The 21571-nt window shown below is 36.5% G+C and overlaps 1 protein-coding gene across 1 annotated transcript in view; it reads left to right on the plus strand.

Moving 5' to 3' along the window:
* SPATA16 (spermatogenesis associated 16) overlaps positions 1–21571 on the plus strand; it is a 326224-nt gene that overhangs the window by 209871 nt on the left and 94782 nt on the right. Inside the window, exon 4 of the mRNA XM_004603101.2 lies at positions 2738–2822. Within this exon, the coding sequence (XP_004603158.2) occupies positions 2738–2822 (85 nt within the window). The remainder of the gene's footprint in view (positions 1–2737; positions 2823–21571) is intronic.

Here is a 21571-nt window from a genome sequence, read left to right on the forward strand (position 1 = left end):
ACACTTCATTTATTTCTTAAGTATAGAATATTTTAAATAAATTTCTATCAGGTGACAAGCACCTATATGTCAGGTAGACTACATTTTTAGGTAGCCTTAGAAGGGACAAGAGAGGAAAATTTTCTCAAGTGTTTCTATCATGATGCAATTGTTTGGAGTTTGCTTTTATCTCTCTCTAGTCTATGATTTTTATGATTTGTCTTATTTATGACATCAGAAATTAACTTATCTCTTCATAAAACTAGGTATTTTACATATATACAAGGATTCTTTTTTTAAAGTAAAAAATCATTAAAATGGTTTAATTAATACAACTTACTCTTATTAGGATGAGTTGGTTTTTAAACTTCTTTACCTGAAGTCCATTAAGTTCTACCAATCAAATCATTGATTGGGTTAATTTTTTTTATTAGTTTATTTTTAATTAGAGAGTCATCGTGAGGGTACAGTTACAGATCCATACATCTTTGTGCTCATGTTCCCCCCATACAAAGTTCGATAACCCATCCCTTCACCAGTGCCCATTCTCCACCACCAGTAAACCCAACATCCCTCCCCCCCTCCCCAGTCCCTTCTCCCCCCACCCCACCCTGCCACTATGGCAGGGTATTCCCTTTTGTTCTCTCTCTCTGATTAGGTGTTGTGGTTTGCAATAAAGGTGTTGAGTGGCCATTGTGTTCAGTCTCTAGTCTGTATTCGGCCCGCATCACCCTTCCCCCACATGACCTCTGACCACATTTTACTTGGTGGTCCCTTCCCTGAGTTACCCAGAATGAGAGACCAGCCTCGAAGCCACGGAGACAACCTCCTGGTACTTATTTCTACTATTCTTGGGTGTTAGTCTTATAGTCTATTATTCTATATTCCACAGATGAGTGCAATCTTTCTATGTCTGTCTCTCTCTTTCTGACTCATTTCACTTAGCATGATACTTTCCATGTTGATCCACTTATATGCAAACGTCATGACCTCATTTTTTCTAACAGCTGCATAGTATTCCATTGTATAGATGTACCAGAGTTTCTTCAACCAGTCATCTGTTCTAGGGCACTCGGGTTTTTTCCAGATTCTGGCTATTGTAAACAGTGCTGCAGTGAACATATAAGTGCATATGTCACTTCGACTATACTTTTTGGCTTTTCTGGGATATATTCCCAGCAGTGGTATTGCTGGGTCAAATGGGAGCTCAACTTCTAGTTTTTTGAGAATCGTCCATATTGTTTTCCAAAAGGGCTGAGCCAGTTGGCATTCCCACCAGCAGTGTAGAAGGGTCCCTTTCTTCCCACATCCTTCCAACAGTGGTTGCTTTTGTACTTTTGGATGTGTGCTAGTCTCTGCGGTATGAGGTGGTATCTCGTGGTTGTTTTGATCTGCATCTCTCTGACGATTAGTGATGTAGAGCACTTTAACTTCTGCACCGGGAAAGATACAGTGACCAGAATACAAAGACTATCTACAGAATGGGAAAGGATATTTACACAATACCCATCAGATAAGGGGTTAATATCAATGGTATATAAAGCACTGGTTGAACTCTACAAGAAGAAAGCATCCAACCCCATCAAAAAATGGGGCGAAGTAATGAACAGAAACTTTACCAAGGAAGAGATACTAATGGCTAAAAGGATTCTTAAAAGATCAGTTATTCTTAAATTATTGTCATTTACTTTGATATGCCAGGGATGGCTTTTTTCTAATAACCACGTGTGTGAAAAGAAAAATAATTGAGTTGAGCAATTAATTAAGTGGTAGAATTTTTTTCATTTATAATTTTTAAAGTTGCAATTTTTGTCTGTCCTAAGCAAGAATGGAAACATTTTAATTCTCTCAACAGATATCATTGTAAATTTACAGCTATTGTATTTAGACACCCTACACTTAGGGAAGGAAATTTCTAATTCAATTTACAATGATGTCAAGAAACAACACATATCTGTAGGCAATGATAAGACAAACATTCTGGAGGTACACTGATAGCTTTACTTAAATAAATAAATTTTTAGTACTAGTGATTAGGTACACAGGATTATTATATGTTTAATTGGCTAATGTGACAATTTGGAATTACTTCTAGTCACATTTAATTGGATTTGGGATCTCTGGAGAAAAGAAATAGAAAGACCTACCAGAGAAACAGTCATAAAAGTAAACTGTTTTTCCAAGGATGCTAATAAATGAATTAATATCCATTGCACAATAGTTTAATGTCCCCTCAGCTTAACAAGACTAATGCCGTACTTATAGATACTGAAACCAGTTCAATTAAATCCAACATTTGGGGGATGAACATTTTGTTGAATTGCACATTTTGTACATTTTGTATTTTCCATTTTAAGGAGGCTACCAAAATCAAAGGTGAATAATCTTAACTCAGCTGAAGAGTGATAGATACTAAATATTACTATAGTAGTCAGCTGTATATGCTTGATTTGAAGACAGTTTAGAGGCCATAAAATATGTTGATCTGTGAGTGTTCTGAAGTTAATAGACAACCAAAAACAAAACATTCTCTCATAGTTTTTAAATACTCTTATACTATACAAACAAAAAAGTCATACAGAAGATAAATTGTTACTATTGAGATAGCTTTAGTTGAGCCACCCAAAGAAACCCTAATTTCTCTATTGTAAAATGTGACTTATACTTTGCTTAATTCATATAGCATTTTTATCATTTATATAGACTTTGTTATTTTTTTCTATAAATTTGTTTTTGAATAATATGTCCTTGTTCTTAGGAGTGCCATGATTGCTGACTACATGTTCTGGCTCTGTGGAGGAACTGAACAGAGTATAAGCAAGCAGATCAAACTGTATTGGCAGGTAAAAAATTGATGTCCCAGATAGGGAGGATGGTTTCATCTCATTTTAGAAACACAATGAAAGATTGGGGTTTAAAAGACTGCTGGAAAAGGTAGCTCTGGGTTTATCAATAAAAAGGACACTAGTCAGTTGTAATGTACTTATAATGAAGTAGATTTTCTGAGACTAATTTTAAGAACAAAATTCAAGGTGGTTAATTCTTGACCCATTTTTTTTACAACTCAATGTAAATTTTAGGCACCCCGAGGAACTATGTTATCAGGCATGTTGCTAAAATAGGCATGAACCTTTACAATGTGACCATTGTATTTTCATAATTCTTATTGATCTATGATCCGTGAAGGCAAATTCTCAGAGTACAATCAATTGTATAATAAAGGAAATGTAAAATCCTCTTACATATATTAGGGAACACTTAGTATTTGGAAAATAATTTAATAATTAGCTGAATATCTTTTTTATTATTGATATTTCAAAATGGCATCAGAAAGTTATGCAAAAGGTCAATTCAATGTCAAAAGTAGAGCTATAATTTCTTCAAATTAAGGAGAGTTTAGAATTTATTAGCCCAGTCTCCTTCATGAGTAATAAATCTGTTCTTGTCCTTCATCCCTCACTCAAATTGTCAATAAGTTTGTTAAGATAAATCCAAAATAAAGACCTGACCTAGCTATCCAAAATTTTCTAATTAAATATTTTTACCTCTGTTAAAGAATTTCTACTTCCCTAGATCATTTAAGTGATTCCCACGGGGACCATATGGAACAAATGGAAACCCATTCTCCCTTTTGGGGATATCTCTCAGGAGTGTCAGGGATTTCTCCCAGAGACTCAGTTAACCAAGCCAGCAGTTCACTGAAAGAATCTTAGGATTGTGGTGCTGCTCTAGCTGTGCAATCCCAGGATTACCTGGGCCATACAAGTGGTGCTCAGGAAAGCTCCAGGCCTATGCTCTGAGATGCTAGGGGACCATGTGTTGGGAAAAATTGAATTGGGGTCAGGGCTGGAGCAATAGCACAGTGGGTAAGGCAGTTTTCTTGCACGCGGCCAACCTGGGTTCAATTCCCAGGATCCCACATGGTCCCCTGAGCACCGCCAGGAGTAATTCCTGAGTACATGAGCCAGGAGTAACCCCTGTGTATTGCTAGGTGTGACCCAAAAAGAAAAATAAATTGAATTGGGGGCTGGAACAATAGCACAGCAGGTATGGCATTTGCCTTGCACACGGCCAACCTGGGTTCGATTCCCAGGATCCCACATGGTCCCCTGAGCACCGCCAGGAGTAATTCCTGAGTGTAAAGCCAGGAGTAACCCCTGTGCATTGCTAGGTGTGACCCAAAAAGCAAACAAAGAAGAAAAATTGAATTGAACTGGGGTTAACCACATGCAAGAGATGTACCTTAACCTCTATACTATGTCTCTTGTCCTCAAATATTTGTTTTTGTGTTATACCCAGCTGTTTTCAAGACTTATTCCTGGTTCTGCAATCAGGGATCACTACTAGCAGGCTCCAGGGACCATATGGAGTGCAAGAGCTTTAACCCACATGAACAACATATAAGGCCAGCACCCTACCAACTGTACTATCTAATCCCTAAAATTTTTTGACATTTGTAAACCACAATATACAACTCCACAATATGCCACTTCATATCTTCTTCCTGGACTGTTATTTCCTCTTGTATTTCAACATGGTTGATTTTAATTGAATATGAAAATTATATAACCTATAAAATCTGCTGGAATCCTAATATTAAAATAGTAAAATAATAGTAAAAGATAATCACTAATACTTTTCTGAGATATTCTGATTTTTCCTAGTTACATAGTTGTATAATGGCCCTTCTTTTCTATCTCTGCATTGCATTATCTTCATTAGACAGTAATGTATTAGGTTTACTGCACAAGAATAGGGTTTTTTTGTATGACTGAAACCTAAGAAAGAACAGCTTTGTAACTGTGTCTTTCAGGATGATTCAATTTAAAAAAAGGTATATGTAAAGGTTTTTTATAAATATTTAAAATTTGGAATCAATTTAAATATCTATCCTAATGACTAGATTAAATAAGCTATGTTATAATATAAAAGAAGACATGAGGAAATGGAAAGATATTGCCTGCTCATGGATTGGAAGAATTAACATTGTGAAAATAGCAATAGTTCCAAAACACTGTACAGATTCAACGCGATCCCAATAAGGTTTCCCATGACATTCTTCAAATAAATGGAGCAAATACTACTGAAATTCATATAGAATAATAAGCCCTTAAAAATAGCTAAAGCATTCCTTGGGAAAAAGAAGATGGGAGGCATCACCTTCCCCAACCTCAAACTCTACTACAATTAAAACAGCATGGTACTGGAACAAAGGCAGAGCCACAGACCAATGGAACAGAGTGGAATACCCTGACACAAACCCTCAAATATATGACCATCTAATCTTTGATAAGGGAGCAAGAAATGTGAGGTGGAGCAAGGAAAGCCTCTTTAACACATGGTGCTGGCAAAACTGGACAGCTACATGCAAAAAAAAATGGGCTCAGATCTCTACCTAACACCATGTACAAAAGTCAGATCAGAATGGATTAAAGACCTCAACATCAGACCAGAATCCATAAGGTACATTGAAGACAAAGTTGACAAAACCCTCTACAACATTGAAGCTAAACATAACTTCAAAGATGACATGCAACTGATCAACCAAATGGAAACAGAGATAAACAAATGCGACTATATTAAACTAAAAAGCTTCTGCACCACAAAAGATACAGTGACCAGAATACAAAGACACTCTACAGAATGGGAAAGGATATTCAACAAATAACCATCTGATAAGGGTGATATCAAGGATATACAAGGCACTGGTTCATTTCTACAAGGAGAAAACATATAACCCCATCAGAAAATGGGCGATTAAATGAACAGAAACTTTCTAAAGGAAGATATTCGAATGGCAAAAAGACACATGAAAAAGTGCTCTTCATCACTAATCATCAGGGAGATGCAGATAAAAGCAACAATGAGATATCATCTCACACCAAAGTTACTGGCCCACATACAAAAGAACAAAAGCAACCGGTGTTGGCGCAGATGTGGGAAGAAAGGGACTCTCCTTCACTGCTGGTGGAAATGCTGACTGGTTCAACCCTTTTGGAAAACAGTATGGACGATTCTCAAAAAATTATAAATTGAGCTCCCATTTGACCAAGTAATACCACCTCTGGGAATAGATATATTCCTGAGAGGCAAAAAAGTGTAGTATAAATGACATCTGCACTTGTATGTTCATTGCTACACTGTTTACATAGCCAAAATCTGGAAAAAAAACCTGAGTGCTTAAGAACAGATGACTGGTTAAAGAGACTTTGGTACATCTACACAATGGAATACTATGCAGCTGTTAGAAAAGATGAAGTCAAAATTTAAGTGGATATAAGTGGATCAACATGGAAAGTATCATGTTAAGTGAAATGAGTTAGAAAGAGTGGGATAGATATAGAAAGATTGCACTCATTTTTTGAATAAAAAGTTACAGAATTGGAGACTAACACTCAAGAATACTAGAAATAAGGACCGGGAGATTTGCCCCATGGCTTGGAATCTGGCCTCACATGCTGAGGAAAAGACAGCCCAGATAGAGAAGGGAACACCAAGCAAAGGGCTTTTGGAGAACTTGCTCAGGTTGGCAGATGCAGACTATAGATCGAATGTAGATTATAGATTAAACACAATGACCACTCATGGCCTCTACTGCAAACCACAACACCCAAAAGGAGAGAGAGAACAAAAGGGAATGCCCTGCCACAGAGGCAGGGGTAGGGTGCGATAGGATGGGGGTGGTGGGAGGGATACTGGGGTGTGATAGGATCATTGGTGGTGGTGAATGGGCACTGGTGGAGGGATGGGTAGTCGATTATTGTATGACTGAAATGCAAACACGAAAGTTTGTAAGTATGTAACTGTACCTCACGGTGATTCACTACTTAAAGAAATTTTTAAATAAAAAACAAAAAGCTGTGTTTATAGCTTAATGTTATATATACTAGTGTGTTAAATATACTAAAGTTGTAAACTAGTATGACATTATGTGATCAAATGTCAGTGTGACATTATAGTGTGTCCTTTAAGACAAAAGCAAATGAATCTTGAGTTAATGAAATTATGATTACAGGGTGGTATCATTTATGTAGGAGAGAAATCACATTTGCATAAACAAACAAACAAAACTTAACTCCTAGACTCATTGAATATGGTGACTAGCTGAGGAAAGGGAAGGAGGTGTAATAAAGGAGAGTATTTTTGGTTGTGTGATGGCCCCAGCACTTTGGTGGAGAGAATAATGACAATAATGTAGACACAGACAGAACTGTGATATCAACCTCCCTGAAATTCCTTAATAGTGTAAATCAATAACAAAATACTGCCACTGTCACTGTCATCCCATTGCTCATCGATTTGCTTTAGCAGGCACCAGTAATGTCTCCATTGTGAGACTTTTTGTTAGTGTTTGGCATATTGAATACACCATGGGTAGCTTGCCAGGCTCTGCCATGCAGGCGAGATACTCTCGGTAGTTTGCCAGGCTCTCTGAGAGGGACAGAGGAATTGAACCCAGGTCAGCCACGTGCAAGGCGAATGCCCTACCTGCTGCACTATTGCTCCAGCCCCCAATAAAATGCAAAATAAATAAAAATTAATAAAAACATTTGTTAAAATTAAAAAGTATCCAATAAGGTTCCCATATCACATTCAGAACTCAATATACCTACTATAAATTAAGCAGTTTAAGCTATTTGTACTGTACTTCATCCATTATTATTATATTTGAGTTCATATTCTCTGTAGAGAAGAGCAGCAGTGTTGGCCAGTGCAGCAGAAGCAAGGCTCGCCTATCCTTTGCCAACACAAGACCAGGATGACTGCCCTCCGACGTCCCAATGGATCTATAGCATCTTCCAGAAAGGCAATGGAGAAGATCTCTTTGACAGCCATGTCCACCTGCCCACATACCAAATTCCGCAGGATGGATATGTCATTCCCAACGTCCTCCCTTCTGAAATCCGACATGCCATTTGGCTGGTAAAGACGTGAACAGCACCTGGTCCGGACAAGATCAGACTCGAATACCTGAAGAATCTGCCACCAGTACTCATCAATACACTGGCCTGACTCTTCACACACTACCTGTCTGAATGCAAGGTTCCATCCCAGTGGAAAACCAGTAGGACTCTTCTGTTGTACAAGAAGGGAGACATCCAGGACATCGGCAACTATCGCCCAATCTGCCTGTTGTCTGTCGTCTACAAGTTGTTCACTCGTGTCATCCTGAATAGAATAGGCACAACACTAGACGAAGGACAACCATGCAAGCAAGCCGGGTTCCGAAGAGGATTCAGCACGATCGACCATATCCACACAGTGACCAAACTCATTGAAGTTTCTCGAGAGTTCAAGATGCTGCTCTGTCTAATGTTCATCGACTTAAAGAAGGCCTTCGATTCTGTCGAGACTGAGGCGGTCATCGAAGCCCTGGCCAAACAGGGCGTTCAAACTCAGTATATCAAAATCCTCTGCGAGCTGTCTTGTGGATTCACCACCAGGATCTCACCATTCTACAAGGAAGTGATCATTGATGTAAAGAGAGGGGTGCGGCAAGGTGATACCATTTCACCAAAACTCTTCAGTGCCACCCTTGAGAACATCATGTAACGACTGGAATGGGAAGGAATGGGAGTGAAGATAGATGGTCGGCAATTACACCACCTTCACTTCGCTGATGACATCATTCTCATAACACCAAACATTAGCCAAGCCGCACAAATGCTGGCCGACTTCGACCGCAAGTGTGGAAAGGTCAGATTGACGCTGAATCTCAACAAGACGGTGTTCATGAAAAACAAGCTGTTCCTGAAGCTCCATTTGCTCTCCAGGGAACAAACATCTCCGATTGCAGCAGCTATGTATACCTGGGTTGAGAAATCAACATGAGGAATGACTTGGTGCTAGAACTGTGCAGGAGGAAAAGAGCAGCGTGGAATGCCTTCAAGAGTATCGAAGAGGTGGTTAAGAGAACAATGAAGCTCTGACTTCGAGCACATCTTTTCGATTCCACCGTTCTTCCTGCACTAACATATGCCTCAGAGACCTGGGCCCTATGCAAGCAGGATGAGAATGCTATTAGGGTATCCCAAAGAGGAATCGAAAGAGCTATGCTGAGCTCAAGTGAGAGAAGGAATCCAGAGTTCTGACCTATGTTGATGGTCAAAAATCAGGGATGCTGTCTCGTTTGCCAAGACATCAAAAATCAGATGGGCCTGTCATGTAATGCGATTCAGAGACGAACGTTGGACTAGAGCTGTTAAAGACTGGATTCCATGGGACGTCAGAAGACCTCGTGGCCGCCCTACAACTAGATGGTCAGATTTCTTCGTCAAATCTCTGAATGAACGATTTCAGGCTCTTCCTGTTCCTGGAGTGAGCAGGTATCATTGGGCTACACTAGCTCGAGACAGGAACAAATGGAGATGTTACTGGCGCCCGCTCAAGCAAATCGAAGATCAACGGGACTACAAGTGATACAAGTGATTCAGCTGGACAATGTCTTCATCTCAAAAAAAGTTATAAATTTTCTGTTAAATTTAAGAATTTCCCAAGAGAATCTGAAAAATGCTGGATAATAGCAGTTATTCGTAGTCAGGTAGCTAAACAGTTACCTACTAGCTGTGAAAATAGGTTATATGAGCTACAAATACAATTAAGAAAGAAGAATTTTTTACAGATTTCTAGAGAGATGGGAAAGGTGCCCCATCTGAAGGTTGAGTAATAGTTAGCAGATCTGGCATATATAAGTTCCTAAATATAAAGTTTGGTTTCAGTTATTTTTAATTAAGTAAACAAATATTGCACACATTGTTTCTTCTGCATTGAACTAGAAAATAAAGATATAATCTTGGTGCAATCTAGAACAGAGTTTGAAAATTTTCTAAATAAATTTAATCTTCTTTAGTGTTTTTTACAGGTAACACTAATATCCCTCTCTTATTTACCTCACTCAGAAAACAATCTCCACTTAGCAATACAGGTATATTTCTTATATAAAAATGAGTTAAACAATTACTAGTATTTTTACTATGTTTGCTTTAATGCGAGATTTTAAAAAGATGCACCTATCTTTTGTATTCTCTTTGTCTCCATTAATTTTAAGCCTCATGGTGTATTGGAAGAACTCTGGTCTAGAAGTCAAGTCTGATTCAGTCCAAGTTCTTACACCAAATAGTTATCTAACCTAAGCATGCTGTCTCTAAAGGAACTGCATGGCCAGTGTTAAATATTTGAGACATCCTATTATTAAATCCAATTCTAGCTCTAGAGTAATTTTAGGAACATCCAAAAGTAAAATATTTTTAAAGAACTGACATAATTAGAAATTGCATTCCACAAATAAATAGAATCAACTAAACACCTCTACCAAACCCTAACATACCACATGATTCTCTTACCAGCTGCAATTTTTCTTCTAATGACGGTCACTCTTTAGTCTTAGTTCAAAAAAATAAATCTTTCCTACAACACCCAAAACCTGTTCTGTCCTAAATCAGAAGCAAGTTTTGGGTTAATATCATAGAATGTCCCATGTGTGCCTCTTTAAAGGTGGAAATGCCCTACTACTCAACGTACAGTAGCAATTATAATGTAAGACTGACCCCACACAGAACTAGAGAGATAGCACTGAGATTAAAGTACTTTCCTTGCATGATGCTGACCTGGGTTTCATCCCCAGCACCGTAAATAGTCCCCCAAGCACTGCCAGGAGTGATCTCTGAGTCCAAAACATCATGATTGTAGCTCCAAAACAAAAGCGAAACAAAACAAAAAGAATGTGCCTCCAAACATCACAGACATCACAGACTAGGAACTATATCTATTATATAATAGTCATTTAATAAGATTGAATAGACATTGGCTTGCTGCCTTTATGAGTGAATAAATTACTGTATACCCCTTTTCAACTACCTTTAAGATGCCTTAAAGAAACTTCACATAAGAAATTGCAAAGTTCAGAATGTAAAACCCTGAGAATCAGTCTATGCACTTACACTCATAGATTGATGAATGCAAAGAACTAGCTCTTACTTTGGTAAGCTCAAGAACACCTTTAATTGTATTAGAATGCTTTTTTTATATCACCAACCCAGCAAAAGTAAAAAAGAAGACATAAAGTTCTACACTATAAGACAGTTAACACGGGGCCATATCACTCAGAATAAAAGTGTTTCCACATTATGCTATAATAGCATAACCTCTTCATAGTTCTTCATTACTGTGTTTATATTCCTGCTTCTGTGGCCTCATGCCTGGTCCTCTGTTCTCATTTATCCTCTTCCTCTTCTCAAACACAAGCACAAAATTAAAAAAAAAATTGAATGCATCAAAATTCTGAACTCAGTGAAATAAAAAGTCTTTAGGCAGACAGAAAAGTAACAGTTTTGAGGTGATGTGCCCTTATATATTTACACATTGCTCCTAAAAGTAATAATTTTATTATAAAAGCAATAATTTTGTAAAAAGTAATAATTTTATTTCAGGAAGAATTTTATAATAACTTCTAGTCCACTTCACAAGTCCCTATTCTTTCGATCCAAAGCCAGCTTAATTCATTAAAGCATTGAGTTTTTTAATTATTATTATAATCTCAACTTTATTTTTGAAGCTCTCATTGTTTACAAGACTGTACATGTTTTAGGACTCCAGTTTCACACCTCCTTAAATATATGTTACTATGCCATGCCTAGCACCGAAAGGAATCATACTAATATCCTTCTAACAGTCCACTGCATTCCCCTCTTCTCTTCCTCTGCTCCTACCCCTTTTGGTAACCTCCATTTTCTGATAAGAACCTAGGGGGTTATTTTGTTTAGTTTTTCCTATTCCCTTGATTTATTTTTCTCTATCCCACATATTATTGAGATCATCTGGTAATTTTCTTTCTCTTTTTGACTTGTATATTTTGACATAACCCTCCCATTCCCATTCATATTATGAAAAAAGGTAAAGTTACATCTTTTCTTACAGCTGAGTAGTATATTTTATTCTGTTTATATATTATAACTTCTTAATCAGCTAATCTGTTCATTAGCACTTGGGTTTTCTCCATATTTTTATCATAAATAGTGCTTCTATGAACACAGGGATGCCTATGGTTTCTGTCTTATTTGAATTGATACCTGAGAGAATAATTGTCATATCTACATAATGAATTCCATAGAGGCTGAACCAATTTATTTTCTCAAAAGAAAATAAGGATTTCTTTTTTCATATTCCCACCATCTATTGTTTCTGTATATCTTATATCTGGCTTTTAGATATGGGCCATTTCCCCAGGTATGAGGTGATAACTAGTTATAGTTTAGATTTCCATTTTGTTAATAAGTAATAAAAAAGAAATAAAACAAATTGTTAACAAGTTTGTTATCTATTCAAGTTATACTTGGCACTGAGATCTTCACCACTTTAAGACATCTATGGTTTAAATGACTTCCAAAGAGGGCACACAAAGAGGAAATACCTTTTAGTATAACCAGTCTATACTCATCATCATCATCATCATCCCGTTCATCATCAGACTTCTCAAGTGGTCTCAGTAACGTCTCCATTCGTCCAAGCCCTGATTTTTAGAAGCCTCTCTCTACTCATCCTCCCAAGATGATGAGTTTTAATATGCCAAAACCAGTAACAAGCTGGGTCTCATTCCCCTGACCCTGAAAGAGCCTCCAGTATGGCATCGGTCTATACTCGAAGGACAAAAATATTTGCTGACTGCACTAAGACAAAAGATTGTAAGTCTGTAATTGTATTTCATGGTGATTCATTAAAATAAAAAGATTTAAAGAAGCTACTGTCCCCAATGACATGGTATGTAATCTAGGATTACATTTTTCATTACTTTCAGGGATTCATAGGTTAGATTACTCCTTTTCGTTACTCGATGTTCACTGCTGTAACAGGCTTTTTCTATTTGATACTAGGTAGCAGGAGACATATAGTGTCTCAAGCACTCAAAGCAAAAATTTAGGACCCAGAATGTTAACGTAATAGAGTACCTTCTTAAACTGCACTGCAGTTATTCAAGCTTGAAACCTTTCCAATTCAGCATGACCAGACTCCTAATAGATTAGTAGATACCTTTCTTCTTACTCTTACATTTCATTTATCATCCAGACTCTTTTAATAAATACTTATTGAGCACTTAATAGTGGTTATGTGTTTAGCACTGTGCTGTGTTGGAATACAGGATTGAATAAAATAACCATCACTATGTATTCAAGGAACATGTACTCTAGCACAAAACATGAACCAAAAAAAAAAAGAATTGGTATTTAAATTAGAAAACACTGTTAATCTGCTTTTCTTCCACATTGCTGTCAAAGTACATTGCAAAAAACAGCTCAGAACATATGTGCTAAATCAACTAAACTAAATATTGGTTTGGCAAGAATCCCAAATCAATGACTATGAAAATATTTCAGAATATTTGTTTTGTTTGCAATTTGAAAAATTGTTGTATTACACAAGTATCTGTATATTGATTTAAATTCTCAACTGTGAATAATGTTTGTGCTTTAGTTGAATTTGGGATTCATCAGAATATTTGGAGAAGAGTACATATTTCCATGATTTCCACTGATTTTTGAGTTCACTTTTTCTTCTTTTCACATCCTAAGGTCTAAATCATCAGTTTCTTCTTTCAAAGGGTCAACCAAGTCAGTAAGAGACTAATGGACTTCTCTGAAATAAACAGAAAATAATGTAGAATAACAGCACCAATATGTACTTCATACCTTATCCTAATAATGAAAGTTAACTTTTGCTCTCCTATTCTTGCTTCTCTTCTTGATATTGCAAATCATCTCAATGTTAGTCATTTTCATGGTAAAATGTATGCTATCTCAACCTCAGAATAAAAATAAAACCTTCAACATGAAATACAGGCAAACTAAGGTTAAGGAAGTAGAAAATTGTTAATTATCTTTAACAAAACACCTACATTTTCTGAAGAAATCAAATGGATTCTCTCTAGACTTTTTCCACATTAAAAGAAGTTCCCACAGAAAGGAACAAAATAGAAATACCATATGAACATTTCTCTTAGTGGCCTATATTTATAGTTATTTATTTATTTGGACCTGTCAGACAGAGCTTATAAAATATTTTTAAAGGAGTGGCTGAAAGCAGCACAGTCTTACAAAATTAAATTAGGCATAATTTGAAGTAGCAAAGCCACTCAGCTAAAAATGTTTTTGCTATCAATTGCCATGTTTCATGCTTAAATTCCGTTGACTGGCATTGAGCTTCTAGTCAAATGCAGATCCATATGCATATGATGTTTTATCTGAAAGTATTTAACTCATTAATAAATCACTCCCTGAACACAATCGTGGAAATTTTCTTATTGATGTATTTTTTTTATTTATTCTAAAACATGAAAGCAGAATCTTGAGAGGAAAAACATGGATGGAAATGTACACACTGTTGAGTAAAGGTGACAGCATATTCTAGAACATAGCTTCTTAAATGTTTTGTTGACTGTTTTCACCCAAAAAGTTTTACATGAGCCTAGGTGTATAAATAGGAATGAATATCAAACATTTACTGGTAATCATAAGAGAATTTTTAAAAATCTTATAGCCCTTATGTTCAGTTATGCAGTCCCATATGGAGTTGTAGCAGGCAACTCCAGAACCTAGGAATCTAGGTGCTAAAATATAGGAATTATAGAATAAGCACAAAAACCTCATAAAGGCAGTACACAACTGTGATCATCTATGAAGCAAAGAAAGGTAAAACATAGAGCAGTAGAAAGAGGTAAGGTCTTGGTGTCACAAGATGTAACTCCTAGTTCCAATTTTAACATTCAATTATTTGTTAAGTCCTTGTCCATATTAGTAAACTGTTGCTGCAATAAGGGCTATGAAACAAATGTGTCTAACACATAATGACTTAATAACAATGAGAAGGTTGGTTTATAGTTGACTCATCTAGGCTGATCTTGACTGGATTTAGCTACTTAGAAATTTAGCTAGACTTAGAAACTACAGAGAGTCTCACTTGTGATTTCTGTATCTCACCCACTTTGACCATTTTGCTACTTTCTTGTAGCAACATGTCTGCTTTAAGAGAAAAAAATCATAAAAGAAATTTAAAGACTCTGTTCATATCATACTTCTAACACAACCCATTGCCTAAAGTCATGGGGTCAAGCTCAGGAATAAGAGAAAAACCATAACAAAGGTGTGGATTTGAATTTGCTGCAGGGAGAAAAGAAATTGGGGTCAGCAACTCAACTGAGCAACTGATCTGGATCTCTACCTCAACTGATCTAGATTTTAGATTCTGTTGTGGTATAAGGAAATTGAACTGTTTCAGTGATTCTGGGCAACTGCTTCAGCATCACCCAGTAAAACACTGTAAACTTTAGATTCCCCAAATTGTGTGGTCTATAAAATTTCATTTGTGTACTGCCCTACGACTGGGTAATTCTGGGCTACAATCATGATCAATTTTCATTTTGTTTTAAGTTTATCACCAACTTAGTCTAACAAGGAGTTAACCTATGAACTCCCTAAGGGCCAAGATAAAGTTTCAGATTATCTTTTCAGTTAACACTGCCTACCTGAAAGAGTTACTATTATTATTGATAATTTCTATTCTCTACTTTTTCTAACCACTATTTCCATTATTAAAGAATAATAGCTCTTCTCTCATATCACCATAATATAAATCAGGTTTTCCCACTCACCCTACATCCCAGATAAAACTCTTTGGCTGCCTCCTTATGTGTTTCTGCATTCTGTATTTCATCTACACAATAATGGGCATTGCAATATGTTCTAACCTCTTGCCTATAAAAAGATTCATCCACTTACCTAGGCATTATTCAAGTTCTCCTTTTATAGATTTTACTTTCCAATTAGAATACAGGCTGAAAAAGAAGTGTCCAAATTGAGATGAGAAGTAAAAGAGAGATTTCTTTCCTGGGTCATGGACCAAAAAAAGATAAATGCAGAAATGAATTTCTCATCTAATTATTCATTCCTGTTTATATATTCTTTAATGACATGTTTCCATGGTTACCAGCGTTGTTAAATGCTGCCTTGTTTCATTTTGCTTTGATGCTATTTGAGGTAGCATGTCAGTAAAAAAGGTTTAATTTAAAATGAAGGATGTAATTGAGGCATGTATTTGATCCAAGGTTCAGTGTTTCCACTAAGAAGACAGTGGCTGCAACATTATTTTCTGTTTGAGTAGTTTTCTCCAATTCTTTTGTGGATGTCTGTAAGGGTCCCAGAAAGGGAAAAAGAAGGACAGGATAAAGGAAAAGAGGGAGGGATGAAGAAGAAATATGACACCGTATATATATTAAATCCATGTATTTTGCCAGCCTTCTACATGGTTCACATCATTGATTTGGCCAGATTATTTTGTGGGTCTCATCCTTTCTATGCTTTCTCTCCTACTCAACTTCTTAAATGTGTGCCAAGAGCAAAAGTCTTCTTTCAAAAGTGAGTTGAATATTCATTTACTTCACCTCAGTGAGAATTTTAGTCAGACTGTCATCATTGTCTAAGGTCATGTGCCCTTGAAGCCCTAGCTCTTACTGAGAAAGAAAGGACTTTGTCTCTTGTTGAAACAATGTCAGTCATCCAGATCATATAAACTGGAAGCTGTACCTTCAGGGGTAGCATGCTTCACTTGGACATCAGCCCTCCATCTGAAAATTGATTGCCCAAAGCTCCTTAAGGAAACAGTGACCTCATAGCAAGCAAGATTAATCCTCAGCCACTCCTGATAAGTATTTGTTTTGTTCTTTGCCAGAAATATAGATAGGAGATATAATCATATTTTAATATTTATATTTAATATCTTCTTTTAATGGTGCTGTTTTGGTTTTATAATAAAGCTGGTAGATGATGGAAGAAGCCTGCATCATTTACATAGGAATTTTTACCTTTTGTTTTATCCCCTCCTAAAGAGGTTTTGGAGTTTCTGACAAATTCTAAAGGAAGAAAAAAGATAAAGATAAATAAACTTCTCCCCCCTTTTTCAAATGTTTCCCACTAAATAATGGTATGGACTGTAGAGATTGAAAGCAAATTGAATTTCCTTTCTCTTGCACAGATTTAGGATTAACTATGTGATTCCCAAGAGTTCTGTAGCTATTCTACTTGGTAGCCATGAGGGTATTTTGTTGACATAGAAGCTTTGCTTTGCAGTTCAAATTTGGAGCATGTTGATTCTTTTTTTCATTTGCATCTGAAAATCAAAAATTGTTATGAACAAAACCAAATTTAGAGGGTTTATGGTTATCTTTTATATTTCCTCTAGTTTTTTATGGGTTATTGATTTACAAGCTTGCAGAGAAATTGAGGTCATTTTTTTAGCAGTTGGAGATGTGGAATAACTACTCCATGAAATCATAAAAAATTTTAAGCTGTGTTCACTCAGGTATAAGATAATCTGTAAAGCTCAAAGCTTTTAGTGTTTTTATTTATATTCAGTCATCCTTTTGATGATATTGCTCACCAATTAAAAATAAATTCTCCTCTTTTCTTGAATCCATATGTTATATTTTCCTCACTAATTTTTGAAGACTTCTTATTCTATCCATATAATAGTTTATGGTTGAATAATTTTCTTTTTTATATTCCCCTCAATTCCAAATAATGAGACTTAGCATTTTAAATAAATGCCTTTAAACTGTAGAATGATTTACTCTTTCTCGGGGTCATAAAGTGATTGTTAAGCTGATCTATTTCTATCCAATAAGGCATAGGTACTATTTTATATAGTAAAGTCTAAATCAGGAGTAAACAACCTATTAGGAATAATAACCCCAGAAAGCCTGAGAAGAAATTCTTCAATCCGAAAATGAAATTGCTGAAAGACACTATAATTAACATGACAAGTCTCCATTTTGTTCATTCTTCATCTGGTGGGTTGTCCTGCTGTAACTTTCATATCTGTAAAATGTAAATCTGAGCTACAACTGAAGACTATAATTTGGACAATAGAGGAAGTTTTCATAAATATAGCACTTTATTTCATTTTATATAATATTTCTCTATAATTATATTTTGTATGCACATATATGTGTGTACATATCTATGTAAATAGATGTGCTTCTCAACATGTTTTCCACAGATGTAATTATCCCCTTTATTAGACATCTTAATTATAGGAATGCACAAAGGGGAGGCCTTTGACCCATAATATTGTGCTCCTGCAATCTGTTTCCTTTTGAAAAAAAAATTATCTGAGGGAGGACTTCGGTCAAAAAAGATTAATTATCAGCAAATGAGGGAAAAGGAAAAGGAGTGATCTTAATCACAGGCCAATATAAAATCAAAGTGAGAAAAGGAATTATATGGAGGTAGAAGATCTAAAAAAAAAAGAAATAGATCTCTGGGTAGATAGCACAGCAGTCCCTTTTATGGAGCACGAGTAGACTCTGATTCTTCATGTCACCAAAAACATGGAGCTCTAGCTTTCAAAATCAATAGTTCTCTTCCTAGTAACTCCATTAGAACTTCTTTCTTCCTGCTAAAGATTCCGCTTTTACCCACTGAAAATTTGTACAGCATTCCTTTATGTTAGAATCCTGGGGGGCTGGAGCGATAGCGCAGCGATTGGGCGTTCGCCTATCACTCAGCCGACCCGAGTTCGATTCCTCCGCCCTTCTCAGAGAGCCCGGCAAGCTACGGAGAGTATCAAGTCCGCACGACAGAGGCTGCCAAGCTACCCGTGCATATTGGACATGCCAAACACAGTAACAGTAAGTCTCTCAATGAGAGACGTTACTGGTTGACGCTCAAACAAATCAACAAATCGATGAGCAACGGGATGACAGTGACATTGTTAGAATCCTTTCCAAACTTTTTAAAGTGAGTTATTTCTATCTGTAAAACATGACAATAAGGCCTGTTTTCAGTCTTATCTTACCAGATAAACAGAATATGGTAGTTAGCTGTTGCATACTGAAAACTTTTCCATTTTTTTAATTTAATTTTATTGAATCACCATGAGATAGTTACAAGCTTTCATGTTTGGATTACAATCTCACAATGATCAAACACCCATCCCTCCACCAGTGCACATTCCCCACCACCAATATCCCGGGTATACCCCCCTCTCCCACTCTCCCCCTGCCTCCATGGCAGACAATATTCCCCATACTCTCTCTCTACTTTTGGTCATTATGGCTTGCAGCACAGAACTTTTCCATTTTGTAAATGTGCCAGATTTATCAGTGAATGAAAGAGGCTTATATAGATAGAGTACAAGAGTGAATTGCTCTCTTCCACCAGTGTTGGTCCCTGAAACCCACACTTTGTCTCCAAATTAAACCATATACATCTTTTCAATAGCGCGGCTGACTTTGTTATTCTTGCATGGTGACCCAATAGAAAAAAAATTTAATATTTGGTGAAAAAATAAGTAGTGTAAGTCTGGAAGCCATTTAGTGGAAAAGATAGTACAAGTCTGAATAGAGTCTTCAGTTTCTTGTCCCAAATCTTCCATTAATTAGGAACATGCCCCAGCATGCCATGCTTCAATAGAAAATCATCAATAAAGAAATTAACTCAGTGGACTGGAGCAATAGAACAACAGGTAGGTGTTGCCATGCTCATGGCTAACCCAGGTTCCATCCCTGGAATCCCATATGACTCCCTGAGCACTGCCAGGAGCAACTCCTCAGCACAGAGTCAAGAGTAACTCCTGAGCATTGCCAAGTGTGGCCCCCAAACCACACTAATTTGTTACTTAGTTAATTTAGTAAAAAATACATAACTAGCTAAAGGAATACTTGCTTTCATAAAACTAAACAAATACAGAGCTGAAATGCATAATAACAAAAAAAGTCCCTAACTGTGTTGACATTTACCACTGAATACAGTGACTGACACTCATTCATGATACTTAGTTGCACTTATGAAATAATTACAGGTAATGCAGCTATTTATTCCTGTGGTACCTTTTGGTGTTTCATTTTGAGTCATCAGAATAAAAGCTCTGTGGCATCCTAAAGAGTCTGGAGGCTGCTGAAACCCACACTTGTGACTCTGAATTTCTATCAGCTGGTGTTGCTCTAATGTATAAGCAGAAAATTATGCAGATTCTTAGAACCAGAACATACTTTAAATCCTATTTATAAATTACATATTCTTTGTCAATAGATATGGTAGGTCAACTTAAATATTACTTAAGGTCCCCTCTAAAAAGTCTTTCTTTTAAACTTTGTGTTTCTCTTTGAAGTAGGAATACTTGTTGATAGCATACCCTAAATCTAATAATCCACCAATGGGTAAATCAGAGTTAGCTATGGCCAGTAGGTGTGGAGGCAGAATATACAGTCTTATGCTTATGAGGATCTTGATCTGGTTTGGTCTGTTACGTGATCTCTCTGTTCCCCTGTGAATATTAAAGTCAACTTCTTTTTTTTTCAGTTGGGAATGTGATAGTCATGAGAAAAGAAAAATAGAAATAATGCTTGATATTGTACTTACACCTCCAGAAATGACCCCTGAGTCAGAGTCATGAGTAAGCCCTGAGCACTACTGAGTATAGCCTAAACACCAAAAAATGGAATATTGATTATCAAGGAAAGGACGAACAATCTTCACATGCTTTATTCTTAATACTATGAATATAGTATTAAGAAAATTATCATATTAATCTTTATTCTGGTGATCAGTTCATAAGTGATTATCCTGGCCCCTACTAAAGGATTATATGCAAATCTGTAAAGCATTCCATACTCCCTTTTTGTGTGGTATTTGGTTTGGGAGCTGTACCTAGTGATATTTTGGACTTACTCCTCATTCAGCTCAAGGATCTCTGCTTCCTGGTGGGGTTAGGAGATCACATGTGATGCTGGGGATGGGTAACTGGACCCAGGTTGGCTGTGTGCAGAGAAACACCTTACTCACTGTATTATCTCTCCAACTCAATAATATTCCATATTCTCATTAAAAAATTAAAAAATAGTTAAAGATTTGATCCTGGTTTACATAAATGATTCAGTGTATGCATTTATAGGGAATTCTCAAGATAATTATGGAAAATTTGTTCTTTTGGTTAACTTTTCTTTTGGTTAATTCCATATATTTGTATATGTACATGTACATTTATATATATATACCATATATATATATATAAGTTGGAGAGATATTACAGAAAGCATGGCACTTGCCTTGCATGTGGCTGACCTGGGTTGTTTGATCCACAGCATCCTATATAGACGCAAGTACTGCCTGGAGTAATTCCTGAGTCTAGAGCCAAGAGTAAGCTCTGAGTACCACCAGGTATGTCCCCCAAAGCAAAATAATAATAATAATGATAAACATACATATATAAATATATTATGATGAAACAATGTTGCTTAAAAATTATATTTTTGTTTTCTAGAAAAAAAATTGTTAGCTATCAAAATTTTCACTTTTATTAATGTAATGAAAAAAAAGAGCCTGGAGCAGGGAAACAGTCCCAGAAGAAGTGGTGTATAATTTGTGTGACTGGGAACCCAATTTGATACACAGAGCTGCACTGCCCCCCATCCCAGAGTACCATCAGATTGCATCTTGATGACCTCTGAGTACTTGCTAGGCATGGATGACACTGGAGGCCTCTGGGCATCAACGGGTTCTGGTAGCACCATTGGTCCCCAAGACCATGGGACCTGGACAGCATCCCA

Source organism: Sorex araneus, chromosome 2 (genome assembly GCF_027595985.1).
Source record: "Sorex araneus isolate mSorAra2 chromosome 2, mSorAra2.pri, whole genome shotgun sequence".
In the NCBI taxonomy this organism is placed as follows: Eukaryota; Metazoa; Chordata; class Mammalia; order Eulipotyphla; family Soricidae; genus Sorex; species Sorex araneus.